At 45.0% G+C, this 13,234-nt stretch overlaps 2 protein-coding genes and 1 long non-coding RNA gene across 3 annotated transcripts in view; 2 read left to right on the forward strand and 1 right to left on the reverse strand.

Moving 5' to 3' along the window:
* The window catches only part of FKBP1B (FKBP prolyl isomerase 1B), a 41,469-nt gene extending 36,943 nt beyond the window's left edge, over positions 1 to 4,526 (forward strand). The window contains exons 3-4 of the mRNA XM_071742088.1: positions 2,550 to 2,662; positions 3,836 to 4,526. Of these exons, the coding sequence (XP_071598189.1) occupies positions 2,550 to 2,662; positions 3,836 to 3,964 (242 nt within the window). The 3' untranslated portion in view covers positions 3,965 to 4,526. The remainder of the gene's footprint in view (positions 1 to 2,549; positions 2,663 to 3,835) is intronic.
* A 3,213-nt stretch (positions 4,527 to 7,739) lies between these two features.
* LOC139795274 (uncharacterized) lies at positions 7,740 to 9,413 on the forward strand. The gene is made up of 2 exons (XR_011725443.1): positions 7,740 to 9,072; positions 9,110 to 9,413. It is a non-coding gene; the product is annotated as an uncharacterized lncRNA (long non-coding RNA).
* On the reverse strand, positions 9,359 to 13,165 carry SF3B6 (splicing factor 3b subunit 6). The gene is made up of 4 exons (XM_071742052.1): positions 12,603 to 13,165; positions 12,113 to 12,231; positions 10,066 to 10,204; positions 9,359 to 9,609 (listed from the first exon to the last, which is right to left on the reverse strand). The coding sequence occupies exons 1-4, from the start codon at positions 12,630 to 12,632 to the stop codon at positions 9,520 to 9,522; spliced, it is 378 nt and encodes a 125-aa protein (XP_071598153.1). The 5' UTR covers positions 12,633 to 13,165; the 3' UTR covers positions 9,359 to 9,519.
* Between the last annotated feature and the right edge of the window lie 69 nt (positions 13,166 to 13,234).

The raw sequence follows: 13,234 nt of genomic DNA on the forward strand, positions 1-13,234 counted from the left end.
ATACTGCATACTGCTTTGAACATGCAGACTGTAATGACACTGCTAAATTTTAATATTAAAACTATTAAATATTGGGATTTGTAATAATCTCTTCCCGTTTTGTAGAACCATAAGGTTTCATGATGTGTTTAAAAATAAAATTGCTGTGAGGAAGGACTGCCATTTAAGTTGAAGATCAAATACTTCACAAAAAGGATTCAGAAAGGATTATATGGTATGCCTGAGAGTTCCCCCTGAGCTGCTTCTCCCTGCCTGCCCTCCTCCATATGCAGGCTGCTTTTCTACATTACAAATGAACCCATGTTTTTCTGTAACTAGAAAACCTTGTGCAGGAAGCTGGTGCCACTTCCCAGCCTGTTTGGAGGGGCTTTAGGGATGTCACTGAGCACATCTATCATTGTGTATTTATTATTGCACATATCTGATTGCATAAGATGTGTATGGACTGGCATCGGAGAGTGCATAAAATACTTCACTGTTGTGCTGTGAAAAACTTCTGGAATATAACAAGCACTAATGGAGAAGGTTTTGAACCATACCTGAGGGTAGGTTATTCCATAATTTTCCTCCTAAGGTTTTAAACACATACACGTGTGTCTCTGAAGTCCCAGCTCTGACAAATGTTGTACTTAGTCAACAGCTAAATTGCCTTGATATGGCATTTGGCTTTAATATTGACCTGAAATACTGAGACACAGAACCCCACTGGAACAATCAAATGCTGTGCTCTCATTACTGCGTCCGGAATGCCATCACCACTGATTTAACTACTAATGAATTTGGAGACATCCATGTCTGAGCTAGTTGTTTGGGGCTACCTTATATTCACTGGAAAGAAATAAGCACTTCTGGGATGGTAATTCATTATGTTCTAACATAGATGCTTAGATTTGGTTAGATGAATTATCCCTGGAAGTGCATTTTTCTCTGACTTGATTACAGAGGGAAGCAGAGTAATTAGCTCAAAAGTTGCTGGTAAGATGAATCCTACCCCTTGTTTTTTTTTTCATTCTGGCACATCTGTTTTTATTTACCTCTGATTCATAACACAGACTTTTAAAGCATCAATGTATGCCTTTTGTGTTGTTGCTTGGACAATAACTGAAGATTTGCACTGAAAAAATAAGAATTGTGCATCAGTCTGGGCTATTAACATAAGTGCTTTAATGAAATGAAACCAGTAAGACTGTATTTTTCATATTGGATCATAAGAGGCAGTTACTTCTCAGCGTTTTCTGTCAAAGTTGTGCTTGACTGTGTTGTTTTCTACCATAAACTTTCTCAATATTTGCTTATAAATGAACTTTTCTTTGCACAGCACCTTGCACAGGAGGTCATGGTTTATGCTCAGAACACTGGCACTACAGGATTACAAAGGAAAGGTTTATTCTGATTTATAAATACCTGCCCAACCTTGCAAAATCCAGAGCATGGCATTCTGAAAGAGCAATTACCAGTTACTTTTAAGTTGAAAGCTGAGATAATTATCCACTGTTAGAAAGGAGACTGAGAATACCTAATTGTGGAGGTTTATCCATTTGCTGTGGAATCTGGGCATGTGATCACAACACATGGGTTGAAAGAGGGTCCTGCCCATCCAAAGGAATGAGTCAAGTGCTCCTGTGCTTGTCTCTGATGGCTGAATGAAAACATAAAGAATTAGGGTAGTAATTAGGCTATTTTTATATTTTTGAAGGCAGAGTCCTTCCCATTCTTTCTGTGCAAGAAGGAAACTCATATGGTTGTAATGTAGTGTAGAAGCTTCACATGCCTGGTGTGGAAGAGCCAGGTTTGTGTAATGCAAATTATTCAAGTATTCCTGAGTAGATCAAGGAGGGAAGTTAGACAGGCCAAGGTGCCAAACATTTCCTCTAGGTATTCTGGTGTAAATTTGCAAGAACAAGTCAAAGGAGTTCCTCTGTACTTGCACATGTTTACCTGGATGCAAATTTGGCTCAAGAGTTCCCAAACCTTGATCTTATATCCCCACCCCAAGGTGGAAAGCTCCTGCTGACTGTGGTAAGTGGTGAGTGTTGGGCCACACATGGCAGCAGCCTCCCTTTGGTTAGTACACTGTTAAATGTGTCTTAAAGTCTGTGGTATTTAAAGAGAAGTAAACATAGTCAAATTTATATTAAATTTGGTTTCGTTGTCTGTAGGTTTGTTTTAGGGAGGGTTTTTTTGTGTTTAGGAGCAGGCACCTGTGCTGGGCTTCTCTCTATTGCTGCTCTCCAGTTGTTCCTTGCCTACCTTCATCTGCTTGGCCAGGAAAGCCCCCTGTGTGAGCAACAGCTCTTCTGGGTGTCTGTGAGACATTTGGTAGTTTAAGAATAAAAATATATTTCCATATAAGAGCCTGAATTACTGGGAGGCAAAGGTAACAATACGGTACCACTGCACTGACTCTCCTGCCTTTGCCGTTTGGATAAGATTTCAAAATGGAAATGGAAGTGACCAAGACATTGATTTTTCACTCTGTCCCTCCCCCTGCAACACTTAAATTTAGATGTAGCTCCTATTGAAAATAACTGTGTATCTTGTTTTGGCAGGAATGCTACAGAATGGAAAGAAGTTTGATTCCTCCCGAGACAGAAACAAGCCCTTCAGGTTCAAGATTGGCAGGCAAGAAGTCATTAAAGGATTTGAAGAAGGTGTTACACAGGTACAAAGAAATTATTCTGTCTGCACTTCCAGCTGACTGACAGGTGTGTGAGCACAGCAATGTCCAGTGTGTGCAGTGGTGACAAGATCAAGTAGAAATCAGTGGAAGAAATGGATTTTTTTTTCTGAAAGCACAGCACGTTTGAGCGCAGTAATTCCTGCAGCTTTCCTCCATCCATCCATCCATCCATCCATCCATCCATCCATCCATCCAGGGATATCCCCTTCTCATGAGGCTTTCCATGGGGTTTGCATTTGAGAAGGGAGAGGTGCAGTCCCCTCCCCAGGTACCTGTGTGCCATATGAGCTCCACATCTTTCCCATGGGCAGCTCCACAAATAGTCAAGAGCTGCCTCTGAAGGGTTCTAGGTGGCAGCATCTTACGGGGTGGCCTCTATTCAGCTACTCCATGAAAGTCCCAGCTGCTGTTTTTTATGACTTCTATAACTGGCTTAAAGATTTTGACCCTTACTGAATAAGGTACCAAACTGCACTGTTAGATTTCTGTGACTTTAGGCTCCCAGCTACACAAGTTAACATGCACTGACCACCCCTGCACTGAGGCAAAGGAAACTGCCCTCTCTTAATTACACTTTGAGTGTCAAGACAGGAAAACCCTACAGAGCCAGGCAGTGCAATTCATTGCCAGTTCTTGCTTGTGTCTGCAGTGTTGTGAGGCCCCACCACATGAGGAGTGCAAAATCAGGGTCCTCTGGTGGAAGGTTGAATGAGATCAGGGTGCAGATTCTCCGTGACTCTCCATTTGGGGCTCCTATAGCTCAGTGTAGGAGAAGAGTGCTCAAATATTATCATAGGAATAACTTTGTGTGCTTAAATAGAGAGAAAAAAAGAATGCAAAATGAGGAACAATCCACTGAGGAATGATGGAACTGTGCTTTTCCAGAGAGGGATAGAAGAGAAAATAACTTACAGCCCTGTGGAGAAAATAATGCAATCAGTGCCCTTTTCTCCAGCCAAAGAAGTCCTTTTGAGGATTCCTAGAGTCTCTGGAAAATACCCACCTTCCAAAATACCCACCTTCCTCTCAAGGATATGAGAGGTCCCAACCTTCCTTGATTCTATAAATCTGCCACTGTGATTTGTTGTTTTCCTCCTAATGCTGTTTTGGTTTTTTTTGTCTTCTCTTTTCCTTTCTCCATCATCCAAAACACAGATGAGTTTAGGACAAAGAGCAAAGTTGACCTGCACACCTGAGATGGCCTATGGAGCCACAGGCCACCCTGGGGTCATCCCTCCCAATGCTACTCTCCTCTTTGATGTGGAGCTTCTCAGGTTAGAGTGAATTTTCTCAAGGGGGTTGGCTGGAGACATCTGTTAATAACCATCTGCTCTTCCTCACCCTGCCAGCAGTGGGAGGAATCTTCACTGGGATCCAAATCTTCCCTGCTCAAGCTGCCCTGTCAATAGCTCCTGCCTTCTCTTTTTTAACTTTGTGGTGTCTGGTTTTGCCTTTTATTAGAAGCTTTGCTTTAGGAAAAATGTCTACTGTTGTAACATTTTCAAGTTGTACATTTTATTTAATTTGCATGTAAAGATAATTCACGGTGATGATTGAAAATATATATAATTATAAATATATATATATATATATTCCTTGTTGAAAAACCACTGCCTTACTGTACACTTAAACCAAGAAAAAAAAAAACAAACTACAAAAGGTGCTCAAAAGAAAAATAAATCCAATGTACACCTTGTACATGAACGGGCATTAGCCAAACAGAGTTACCTGCGCTGCCACTTTTCTCAACTTGTATGTTCTGCTTGCTGCTGTTTTAAAAAAATACTGTCTCATTTATGAATTAAAAGTATATATATATAAAACAATAAAATCTTGATACTTTGCAGTTTCTATTTCCTGCTTTTCTCCCCTGGCCACTGGAATTCTTTCTGGTATATAAGAAGTTCTTCAGACAATCACTAACTCATTTTTATGTTAATTGTTTCTCTATATAATTTAGTGTAAAAATTCTTACTGGAGCTCAGGCTAGAGAAGAGCAGAACTATGTGCATCCACCTTAAAAAACAAATCCAAACTGTGACCACTCAAAATTTATTTCATTTGATGGTTTTGTGAATTCATGAAATGCTGGTCCCTCCTTTGGAGATGTTATGATGTGTAGGCTGTTGTTTACCTGGTTTTAGGAGAAGGACCTGATCTGTGTTGTTATTTTGCTTTGTCTAAACTCAATTTTTCCTCTTCTCTGGAAAAAAAAAAAAAATCACTGGGTCATGATGCTATTTTTATTTAACTTGACTGTAAACTATTTTCATAGTTTTCAACTTAGGGATTTTTTGATGGAAGTATTGCAGACAGACTGCAAAGCTATGTAGGTATCTCCAGGTGATCTCCTCCAGGAGATGAAAAAGGGCACAGAAGAGGAACACTGCCCATCTCCCCAGTGCATGCAGCTCACACTCTTTTCTCTCCAAATGTTCATTTTACCCACAAAGCTACATTGGAGATTTTTAATTAATAACACTATAAAACCCACCTCTGACAGACTAACCTCACGCAGCCTGTAATAACCACCAAGGGCTGATGGAGTAAATTTCTTGCTCCCCTCTCTGTAAAGAAGCTAAAGGACTTTCAGGATCCTTTTTTTTGGTGAAAATATCAGATGTCTGCAGCAGCACTGTTACACACCCACATTTATTTATAAGGGCTTATTCCCTGTTAATACATAGGGAGTTAGACCTGCCAGGGTTTGATGCCCACCAGCTCTTCCAAATTCTTTTTCAGTGTCCCTGCCTGCCCTGTTGCTGGTGTTGGTACCAGCACTGGGCTGCAGACCTCAGGCTGTGCTGCAGCAGTTGCAGGGCTGAGCTCCTGGAGAGATCTTGGGTCAATGGACCACAGCCTGGTCAGTTCAGCACATTGGGCTAAAGCTCCTCCTGCCAGTGGCCCAGTTTAAGTCAGCTGATCATTAAAAAGAAAGAAAAAACCACAAAGGTCCTGGTTTGGGACCTTTTCAGGGTGCCTCAGAGGTGAGCAGCAATGCAAAGGATTGGCTCAGCATCCCTGGAAGGGCCACGTGCTCCCTCCATCAGCTCTTGGAAAGCTTCTGGTGTGGCTAAAGCCACAGGCAGGACATCACCCTCTCCTTCTGCTTCTGCTGGGTTTCTTACCAGTAGAAATCCTGTCCCTGCAGGGCTGGAAGAGCTGAATGCATTCAGGTGTATCCTCTCTGCAGAGCAGCACAACCCAGCTGTTACCCAGTCTGTAAAATCCTTGTTACAGCTGCTGATGGAGCTCGCTCCCTCATCACCCTTTCTCTGCACAGACCTTTGTTGGAAGCCTTTTTCATTGCCTTTTTCCATGCCATTTTTTTTTTTTTAATCTGAAAGGAAAACTAATTGTCCTTTGTGATACTTAGGGAAATTAAGTCTTCAAGGAAATGTAATCTTCAGCTCTTTATTTGGCTGCAAATGCGTTAATTTATTTAATTGTATCATCGATCAACACAGTACATATAATTATTATCACTACATAATGGATTGGAAAAAATACTCTTGTCATTGCCTGTGTAATCAGATATGCTTTTGTTACTAATTTCTAAACAGCATCAATGGAAAAAAAAATGACCTTCCAGGCTTAATTTCATGCCCTACTTCCTGAAACATAAAATGGGAAGTGAACACACACAAAAACCAGCACAGATGCAGAGTATGAGGCTGGTAACATCTGCCTTATTTGCTGCCCTCTCTGCCATTCTTGTAACTGAACTCATTTCCCTGTCTTTTGATATTACATTTCAAACAAAATCTTGAGCAGACCTCATCAAAACACTCCTCCGGGCATTCGATTTCCATTCCCTCTGTCTTGCAGGTACAAATTATTATTTCATTTTACATGTGCAGGGACACTGAAAGCCCTGAACAGGCACTAGAGGAAGTATGAAATGGAATATTTAATGAAAGGCAGCAGCTGAGCTCTCAGAGAAATCAAAAGCTGCTGATCTTGAGGATTCACTGAAGGAATTTTTATTAATCTTATTACCCCAAAGAATTGCTTTTTATATATGTTTTTCAAACAGCATCAAATCCTCATCAAAACAGGCACTGCAGTGCAAGCCCCACGCTCTGTTGACAGAAGCAATGTGCTATTTGCATATGATTTCAAACAAGGCTGGCAGCATGGGGCACTGTTATTAGCACTTTGGCATTTTATTATCAGTATTTATTATTATTTATTAACAGCATAAATCCAGCACAGCAAAAAGCACCTCCAGTTCTTCTTACAGCAGGGGGCCTTCTAAATGCACAGCAACCAGTGTATGCAGCCCATCAGCCTAGTGCCACACCAGTATGTGCTGCTGGTTTAATGTGTGTCATTTGTATATAGCTGTACTATGGAAAGGAGCAGAGTTTTAACCTTTAAAAACCTGTCGAAGGAAAGGACAGACCGTGCCCTCTTGTCTTGCTGAGAGTTGCCTGGGAAAAGAGCCCAACCCCCCCCTGGCTCCAACCTCCTTTCAGGGAGTTGTAGAGAGTGATGAGGTCTCCCCTGAGCCTCCTCTTCTCCATCCTGAACACCCCCAGCTCCCTCAGCCTCTCTTTCTTTACTACACACACTGTTGCTGCTCCTCTTGTTCTGCAGCACAGGACAGGGCAGACAGAGCCTTTTTCTGCCTGCAAACAGCAGGTACCAGCAGCCTGGAAGCAACAGGAGGAACCAACAGCCTTTGCAGTTTGGTTTCATTACATCGGAAATCAAGCCCCAGCCCTGGATGCAGAGTGTAGTGAAGTGAGACTGCTGTGAGTTCCTGACATCCTGCCTGGAAAAAGACAAGAGGGCACAAGAGGTCTCAAGTTGTGCCAGGGGAGGTTTAGGTTGGACATTAGAAAGAATTTCTTTCCAGAGAGGGTGATCAGACACTGGAATGGGCTGCCCAGGAAGTGGTGGATTCTCCATCCCTGGAGATATTTAAAAAGAGCCTGGATGTGGCACTCAGTGCCATGGGCTGGGAACTGCAGCGGGAGTGGATCAAGGGTTGGACTTGATGAGCTCTGAGGTCCCTTCCAACCCAGCCAATTCTATGATTCTATGATCTTACTTCTAGAAGCCCCTCTCAGGGGGAGCTCCCTGCTGGGGCACAGGATGGGATTTCAAGCTGAGCCATTTCAGCTGCCTCCTCCTTGCTGCTCTGGGGTGAAACAGCCAGCTCAGGGCATCACCACCACCCTCCTTGCTCCCCCCAGCTGAGGAATGAGGTGCTCAGCACACAGCAGCTGCAGGGAGCTCCTCCAGGGAGGTGGGGGTGGCACCTCAGCCTGGTGCCCTTCACCAGCACTCGGGTACTGAGCACACAAGAACATTCATGCCCGGGTGGGGATGGGCACTCTGCAAGTTCCTCCCTGTGCCACAGACCTTCAGGTGACAAGTGACTTCCTTCCTGCACAGAGGGGTTACGTGTGGGAGTAGCACAGCACCAAGCAAGCCTTGATGAAAAAAAAACAAACAAAAAACCCCAAAACAAACTATGTAGACACTTTTATTTTTAACTGATTGGACACAAAACCAGTGTGGTTCTTTATGTGACAATTTCAACAAAAATCTAAGCATAAGAAAATGGAAACAATCCTTTAGGGCAGTATAATGCAATGAAAAAAATTTTACTTGCATTATAAATAGTCAGGCAGAGCATGTCTGCATCTGCCTGTGTTCTGCACTGGCTGGAAGTTGGTCAGGGACTCAAACATCACATCTAAGCAAATAAATGCTCCTGAGGGGCAGGGTGACTCCAACACTCCCAGCTGGCTCAGAACAGAGGCAGAGATAACTCTTTTCCACTTCAAAAAATACACTGCTATGCATACTCTGTGTGTTTTTATTCACAGGACATGAGTGCTGAAAAAAAAGGAGCAAAAAAATTTTAATGTTTTTCCTCCACCATCTAAAAATGAATGTACATGAAATAGATGACAGTTCACAGAGTAGAAAACTCACATTACAGGTATTTACTAACAACACCCCCATCACCTGCTGTCTGGTTGTGGCTGGGAGCTCTCTGCTCAGCATCAAGCAGCATGAGCTGCATTCCTGTCCTCTCACTGCAAACCTGGGACATCTCACACAGACCTCAATGGCTCCAGCTCTGCAGCAGTGAAAATGGTTTTCCTGCAGCTTAACTGCTTTGTCTCAATCCCTTGACTGAATTCTCCTGAGCAGCTGGAGCATTTCAAGAGGCTGTTCTTTTTCTATAGTTTGTAAAATAAATTGTTATAAACATGAATTTGGGCTTGCTCTGTTTCCAGTAAGCAGCAGACTAACAATCCCATAATGGATTTAGGCTCCTTCACACATTCCCAGAGGTGTACAATATATACAGGTGTGATCAACTATCAAAACATATTTTTATTAAAAAAAAAAAAAAGCACAAAACCCACTGTGTCAGGGAGATTTAATTGCATTACTCCTTTTCCAAAGAGTAGCAAGTGAAATTTACCTCCATGCAGACAGCTCATGCAGAGCCCCTGGAGCTCTTTGGATTCATTGGCTTAAATCTGCCCTGGAGATAGGGCACAACTTCAGGAATGTGAAGCTCTCACCCTGCTTGGTCCCATCTTGAAAGGTCCTGCTGGAAACAGAGCTGTCAGGACACAGCATTTGCCAGCTCACCCTTACAGCACGGAGGAGAAACGTTGACTTTGGGGGATTTAATCTGAAAACCCAATCTTCTGATGTTTTCCATTTATTTAACTCTACTGTGAGCATCTAAAGAGTCATATTACAGTTTATAAAATTTTAAAAAAGCAGTTGTACTTCATGGAGAGTTCCAGTGTTTAGTTCAAGAACTCAATGGCAGGGCTTACAAGCAGCTTTCCAAAAAGATCAGTTTATTTTGGTGGGTCTGTATTAATTCCATATTTTTCCTTGAGAAGCTTAAGCTGTTCCTCTTTCTTCTTTGTGTCCATCTTTTGGAATGCCTGCAATTAGGGAAATAAAAGAGGTGAGAAGAAAAAAACCAAACTCATGACATGTTATTTCTCCTTAACCACCACAACCAGTATCACTCTGGAGAATGTCAGCATCACACACAATGCTCTGCCTCACAATGTCACAGTCAGAACATCAGCCCTGGCACAGTCAGAACATCAGTCAGAACAGTCAGACCTGCAGACTTTCCACATGTTTTAGCTGTACAGTTGTGAGGCTGCTGCCTCTTCTCCAAAGCACACTCACCCAAAACAGGATTTTCACACCCTTCCCCTTCTTTGCACAAAAATCATCAAGCAGAGATGAAATCCTGACAATTTATCCAACCCATTCCCTCTACCAGCTTGGATTTAGTTCTTAAAAATATCCAAGCAACTGTCTATTCAGAACTTTTGGGTTTTTTTTTTGCTATGGTCACAGGGAACTTAAGCCCCAGGTGTACATACCCTGTTGGCATTGTAGTACAGAACAACGAGGTATCTGTTGCAGACATTGAATCCTGACAGGTGGTCACAAGCATTTTTGGCATCAAAGATGTCCTCATAGACCACGTAGGCTGTGCCTCTGGTTTCAGGAGTGTTGCCACTGCAGAGCAAGACCAGTTATAATGTTAAATAAAATGGACAGGAAACAGATCCATCAGCCTTCAGCAGTGAATGGGATTAGATTAACTAATGTAACTTCATTTAAAAAAAAAAAAAAAAAAAAAAAAAAAAAAGCAGTTGCCTTTTTTTTTTATTATTAAAATACATCTGGGTTTCCACACCAATCTCCACTTCCAGTCCAGAGCCAGGGACAGTTCCAGACAAGAGCAAAACTGCATTGTGCTCCTGAAGGGAAATGCCCCTCTCCACAGCAGCTATCAGCAACTCCTCCTGCCAGGGGTTGCTGTATTTCTGGAAACACTTTTAAAGTTTTTATCACATTAATTACCTTGTTTTATTTAATATCAGAGCACCAGGCTGCCAGTTAATGGCTGTCTGGAGCAGATGCCTCCCCAGGATGGGGATGTGGCTCTGGGCACATCTCAAAGTCAATTTAGGGGAGTCAAAACAGCCCTGCTGGTCAAGGCCAGAGCCTCTCAGACCATCACCCCCACTTCCTTCACCCCAGGGGCAGGAGGGGTCTCTGGGTGACTGGCCCAGGGAGATGGCAGAGCTGACAGAACTCAGCTGGAAAACAGTTAAAGCAAACTGGATCACCAGAACTGTCCCTAAGGTGTTTGCTCCTAAGGAGAGAACTCCAAAGAAGTGGTCTCATGGATACCCATGCTGGGATCCATATGAAAATGAAGAGAATGGGATAAAAAGTGCAGAAAGCAAAGAAGTGGTGGCAAAGGGAGTCCCACGTTATGATGGTGTCAGGATGTGTAGGGAGAACAACAGGAAATGCTGGTTCTGAGCAACCAGCAGAGAGGTGTCTGGCAGCTCCAGGGGGCTGAAAACCCCAGTGTGTCACTGGTGAGAAGTCCCCTGGACACATCTTCATTCTTCACCTCACCCTGTTCAAACCTACACATTTTCAGAAACCTGAAGTATTGGTTCTCCTTTATGCTTATTAATGAAGGATTCCACCTACCTAGCCAAGCACTAAGTTTAAGCTGCCCCTCGTCCCTTTAGTTATTTCCCCAGTCCCTTTTGTTGCCTTTCCCTGCACAAGATCCCAAATTCCCACACAGCACCAGCAGCACAACCCCCACCTCCTTGGTTGTTTGCTGGAGGCAATTCTCTATGTCACACTTGCTTTATTCCCTACACAACCATTTTTAACCACTCTCCCTCAGAAATGAGCACTTCAGGGTAGCCAAGTTCAGTGGGTTTAACTGCTAAAGAGCCTTAAACTTTTCCAGCTGTGAAATCCATCTGCTTCATAGAATGATAGAGTTGGCTGGGTTGGAAGGGACCTCAGAGATCATCAAGTCCAACCCTTGATCCACTCCCGCTGCAGTTCCCAGCCCATGGCACTGAGTGCCACATCCAGTCTCTTTTTAAATATCTCCAGGGATGGAGAATCCACCACTTCCCTGGGCAGCCCATTCCAATGCCTGATCACCCTCTCAGTAAAGAAATTCTTTCTAATGTCCAACCTAAACCTCCCCTGGCACAACTTGAGACCTCTTGTGCCCTCTTGTCTTGCTGAGAGTTGCCTGGGAAAAGAGCCCAACCCCCCCTGGCTCCAACCTCCTTTCAGGGAGTTGTAGAGAGTGATGAGGTCTCCCCTGAGCCTCCTCTTCTCCAGCCTGAACACCCCCAGCTCCCTCAGCCTCTCCTCATAGGATCTGTGCTCGAGTCACTTCACCAGCCGGGTTGCCCTCCTTTGGACCTGCTCCAGGACCTCAATCTCCTTCCTGAACTGAGGGGCCCAGAACTAGACACAGGACTCGAGCTGTGGCCTCACCAGGGCTGAGTTCCTACTACAACAGGAACAGACACACAACGCATGCACTAAAGCACATAAAATCCTTGGCTTTTCAAAGAAAAATGGAATACTTACACTCTGATTTGTCGAATAGGCCCGTATTTCCCAAAAATATCATACATCTCCTCCGCTGTGATTTTATATGGCAGGTTCCGTATATACAGGATCCGATTGACTTCGGGAGGCAGCCGGATCTGAGTCAGAAAAAAAAAAATAAAATACACAGGTTAAGACTCAAAGAGGGTTTTACTTCCAGCCTTCAAAAACCAGCAGCCTACGTGCTGAACTTTAGGGGTAGCACCCGCTCCGCGCGCATCGCTGGTCCCCTCTTTTTAACATAAACTTGAAAAAGTTTTCTCTCAATCAAGAGGTGTGCCTGGAGCGGGATGAGGTGCGCCTGGAGCGGGATGAGGTGCGCCTGGAGCGGGATGAGGTGCCCAGGCCGGGAGGGAAGGCCCGGAGGGAAGGCCGGGGGGGAAGGCCCCGCTCTCAGCCCCAGGCCGGGGGACCCCTCCTGGGCCTCCCCCTCCGCCGAGAGAGAGCAGAGGGAGAGCAGAGCACTCACGTTGGCTCGCTTGGCCGCTTGCATCGCCATGGCTCCGGTCTGAGGGAAGCGGCTGCCGCCTGACAGAGGAGAAACAAACACCGAGCAGAACCGGTACCGGAACCGGGACCAGACCGAGGCCTCCGCGGGGTACCCGGATGCGGAAGGGACACGTGACCTGCATGTCACGCCCCGCCCCTCAGCGGCCGCCTCAGGGAGAGCGCGGCCATGGCGGAGCCTGCGGAGCTCGCGTTACCCCACTGCTACCCCCCCTGACATCCCCCTCAGTGGCCCCGGGACTGCTCCTCCCGCTGCTCCTCCCGCTGGTCCCGGCGGGGAAAAGTGCCCCGAGGAGTCTTGCCGGGCCCCGCAGCCCCGGGAATGGGCGCTGCGGGGAAAGGCGTCCGGCGGCGGGCGCTGTGCGGTGATTCCTGTCAGGCGGAGAGGCCGGGCCCGGGAACGCAGGGCGGGAAGGGCCGGGAAGCTGACAGGGAAAGAACGCGGAGCTGAGACTGCCTGGCAGTCGGTTCCCCGGGTCGGTACCAGGCGGTCGGTACCTGGCAGTCGGGGCCCGGTGGTCAGGGCCCGGCTGTTTCCTTCCTACAAGGTGTAGGATGATCACCAGGATTTTGAACGCAATGGCTCTCCAAGAC

This window comes from Heliangelus exortis, chromosome 3 (genome assembly GCF_036169615.1).
Source record: "Heliangelus exortis chromosome 3, bHelExo1.hap1, whole genome shotgun sequence".
NCBI lineage: Eukaryota > Metazoa > Chordata > Aves > Apodiformes > Trochilidae > Heliangelus > Heliangelus exortis.

Excerpts from the sequence above, each read along its gene's own strand:
- SF3B6 (XM_071742052.1), bottom strand. The coding sequence starts at position 12,632 with ATGGCGATGCAAGCGGCCAAGCGAGCCAAC. Across the intron at positions 10,205-12,112 it reads CCTATTCGACAAATCAGAGT|TGGCAACACTCCTGAAACCA; the intron begins GTAAGTATTCCA and ends CTTGCTCTGCAG. Across the intron at positions 9,610-10,065 it reads TGTACTACAATGCCAACAGG|GCATTCCAAAAGATGGACAC; the intron begins GTATGTACACCT and ends CCCTAATTGCAG.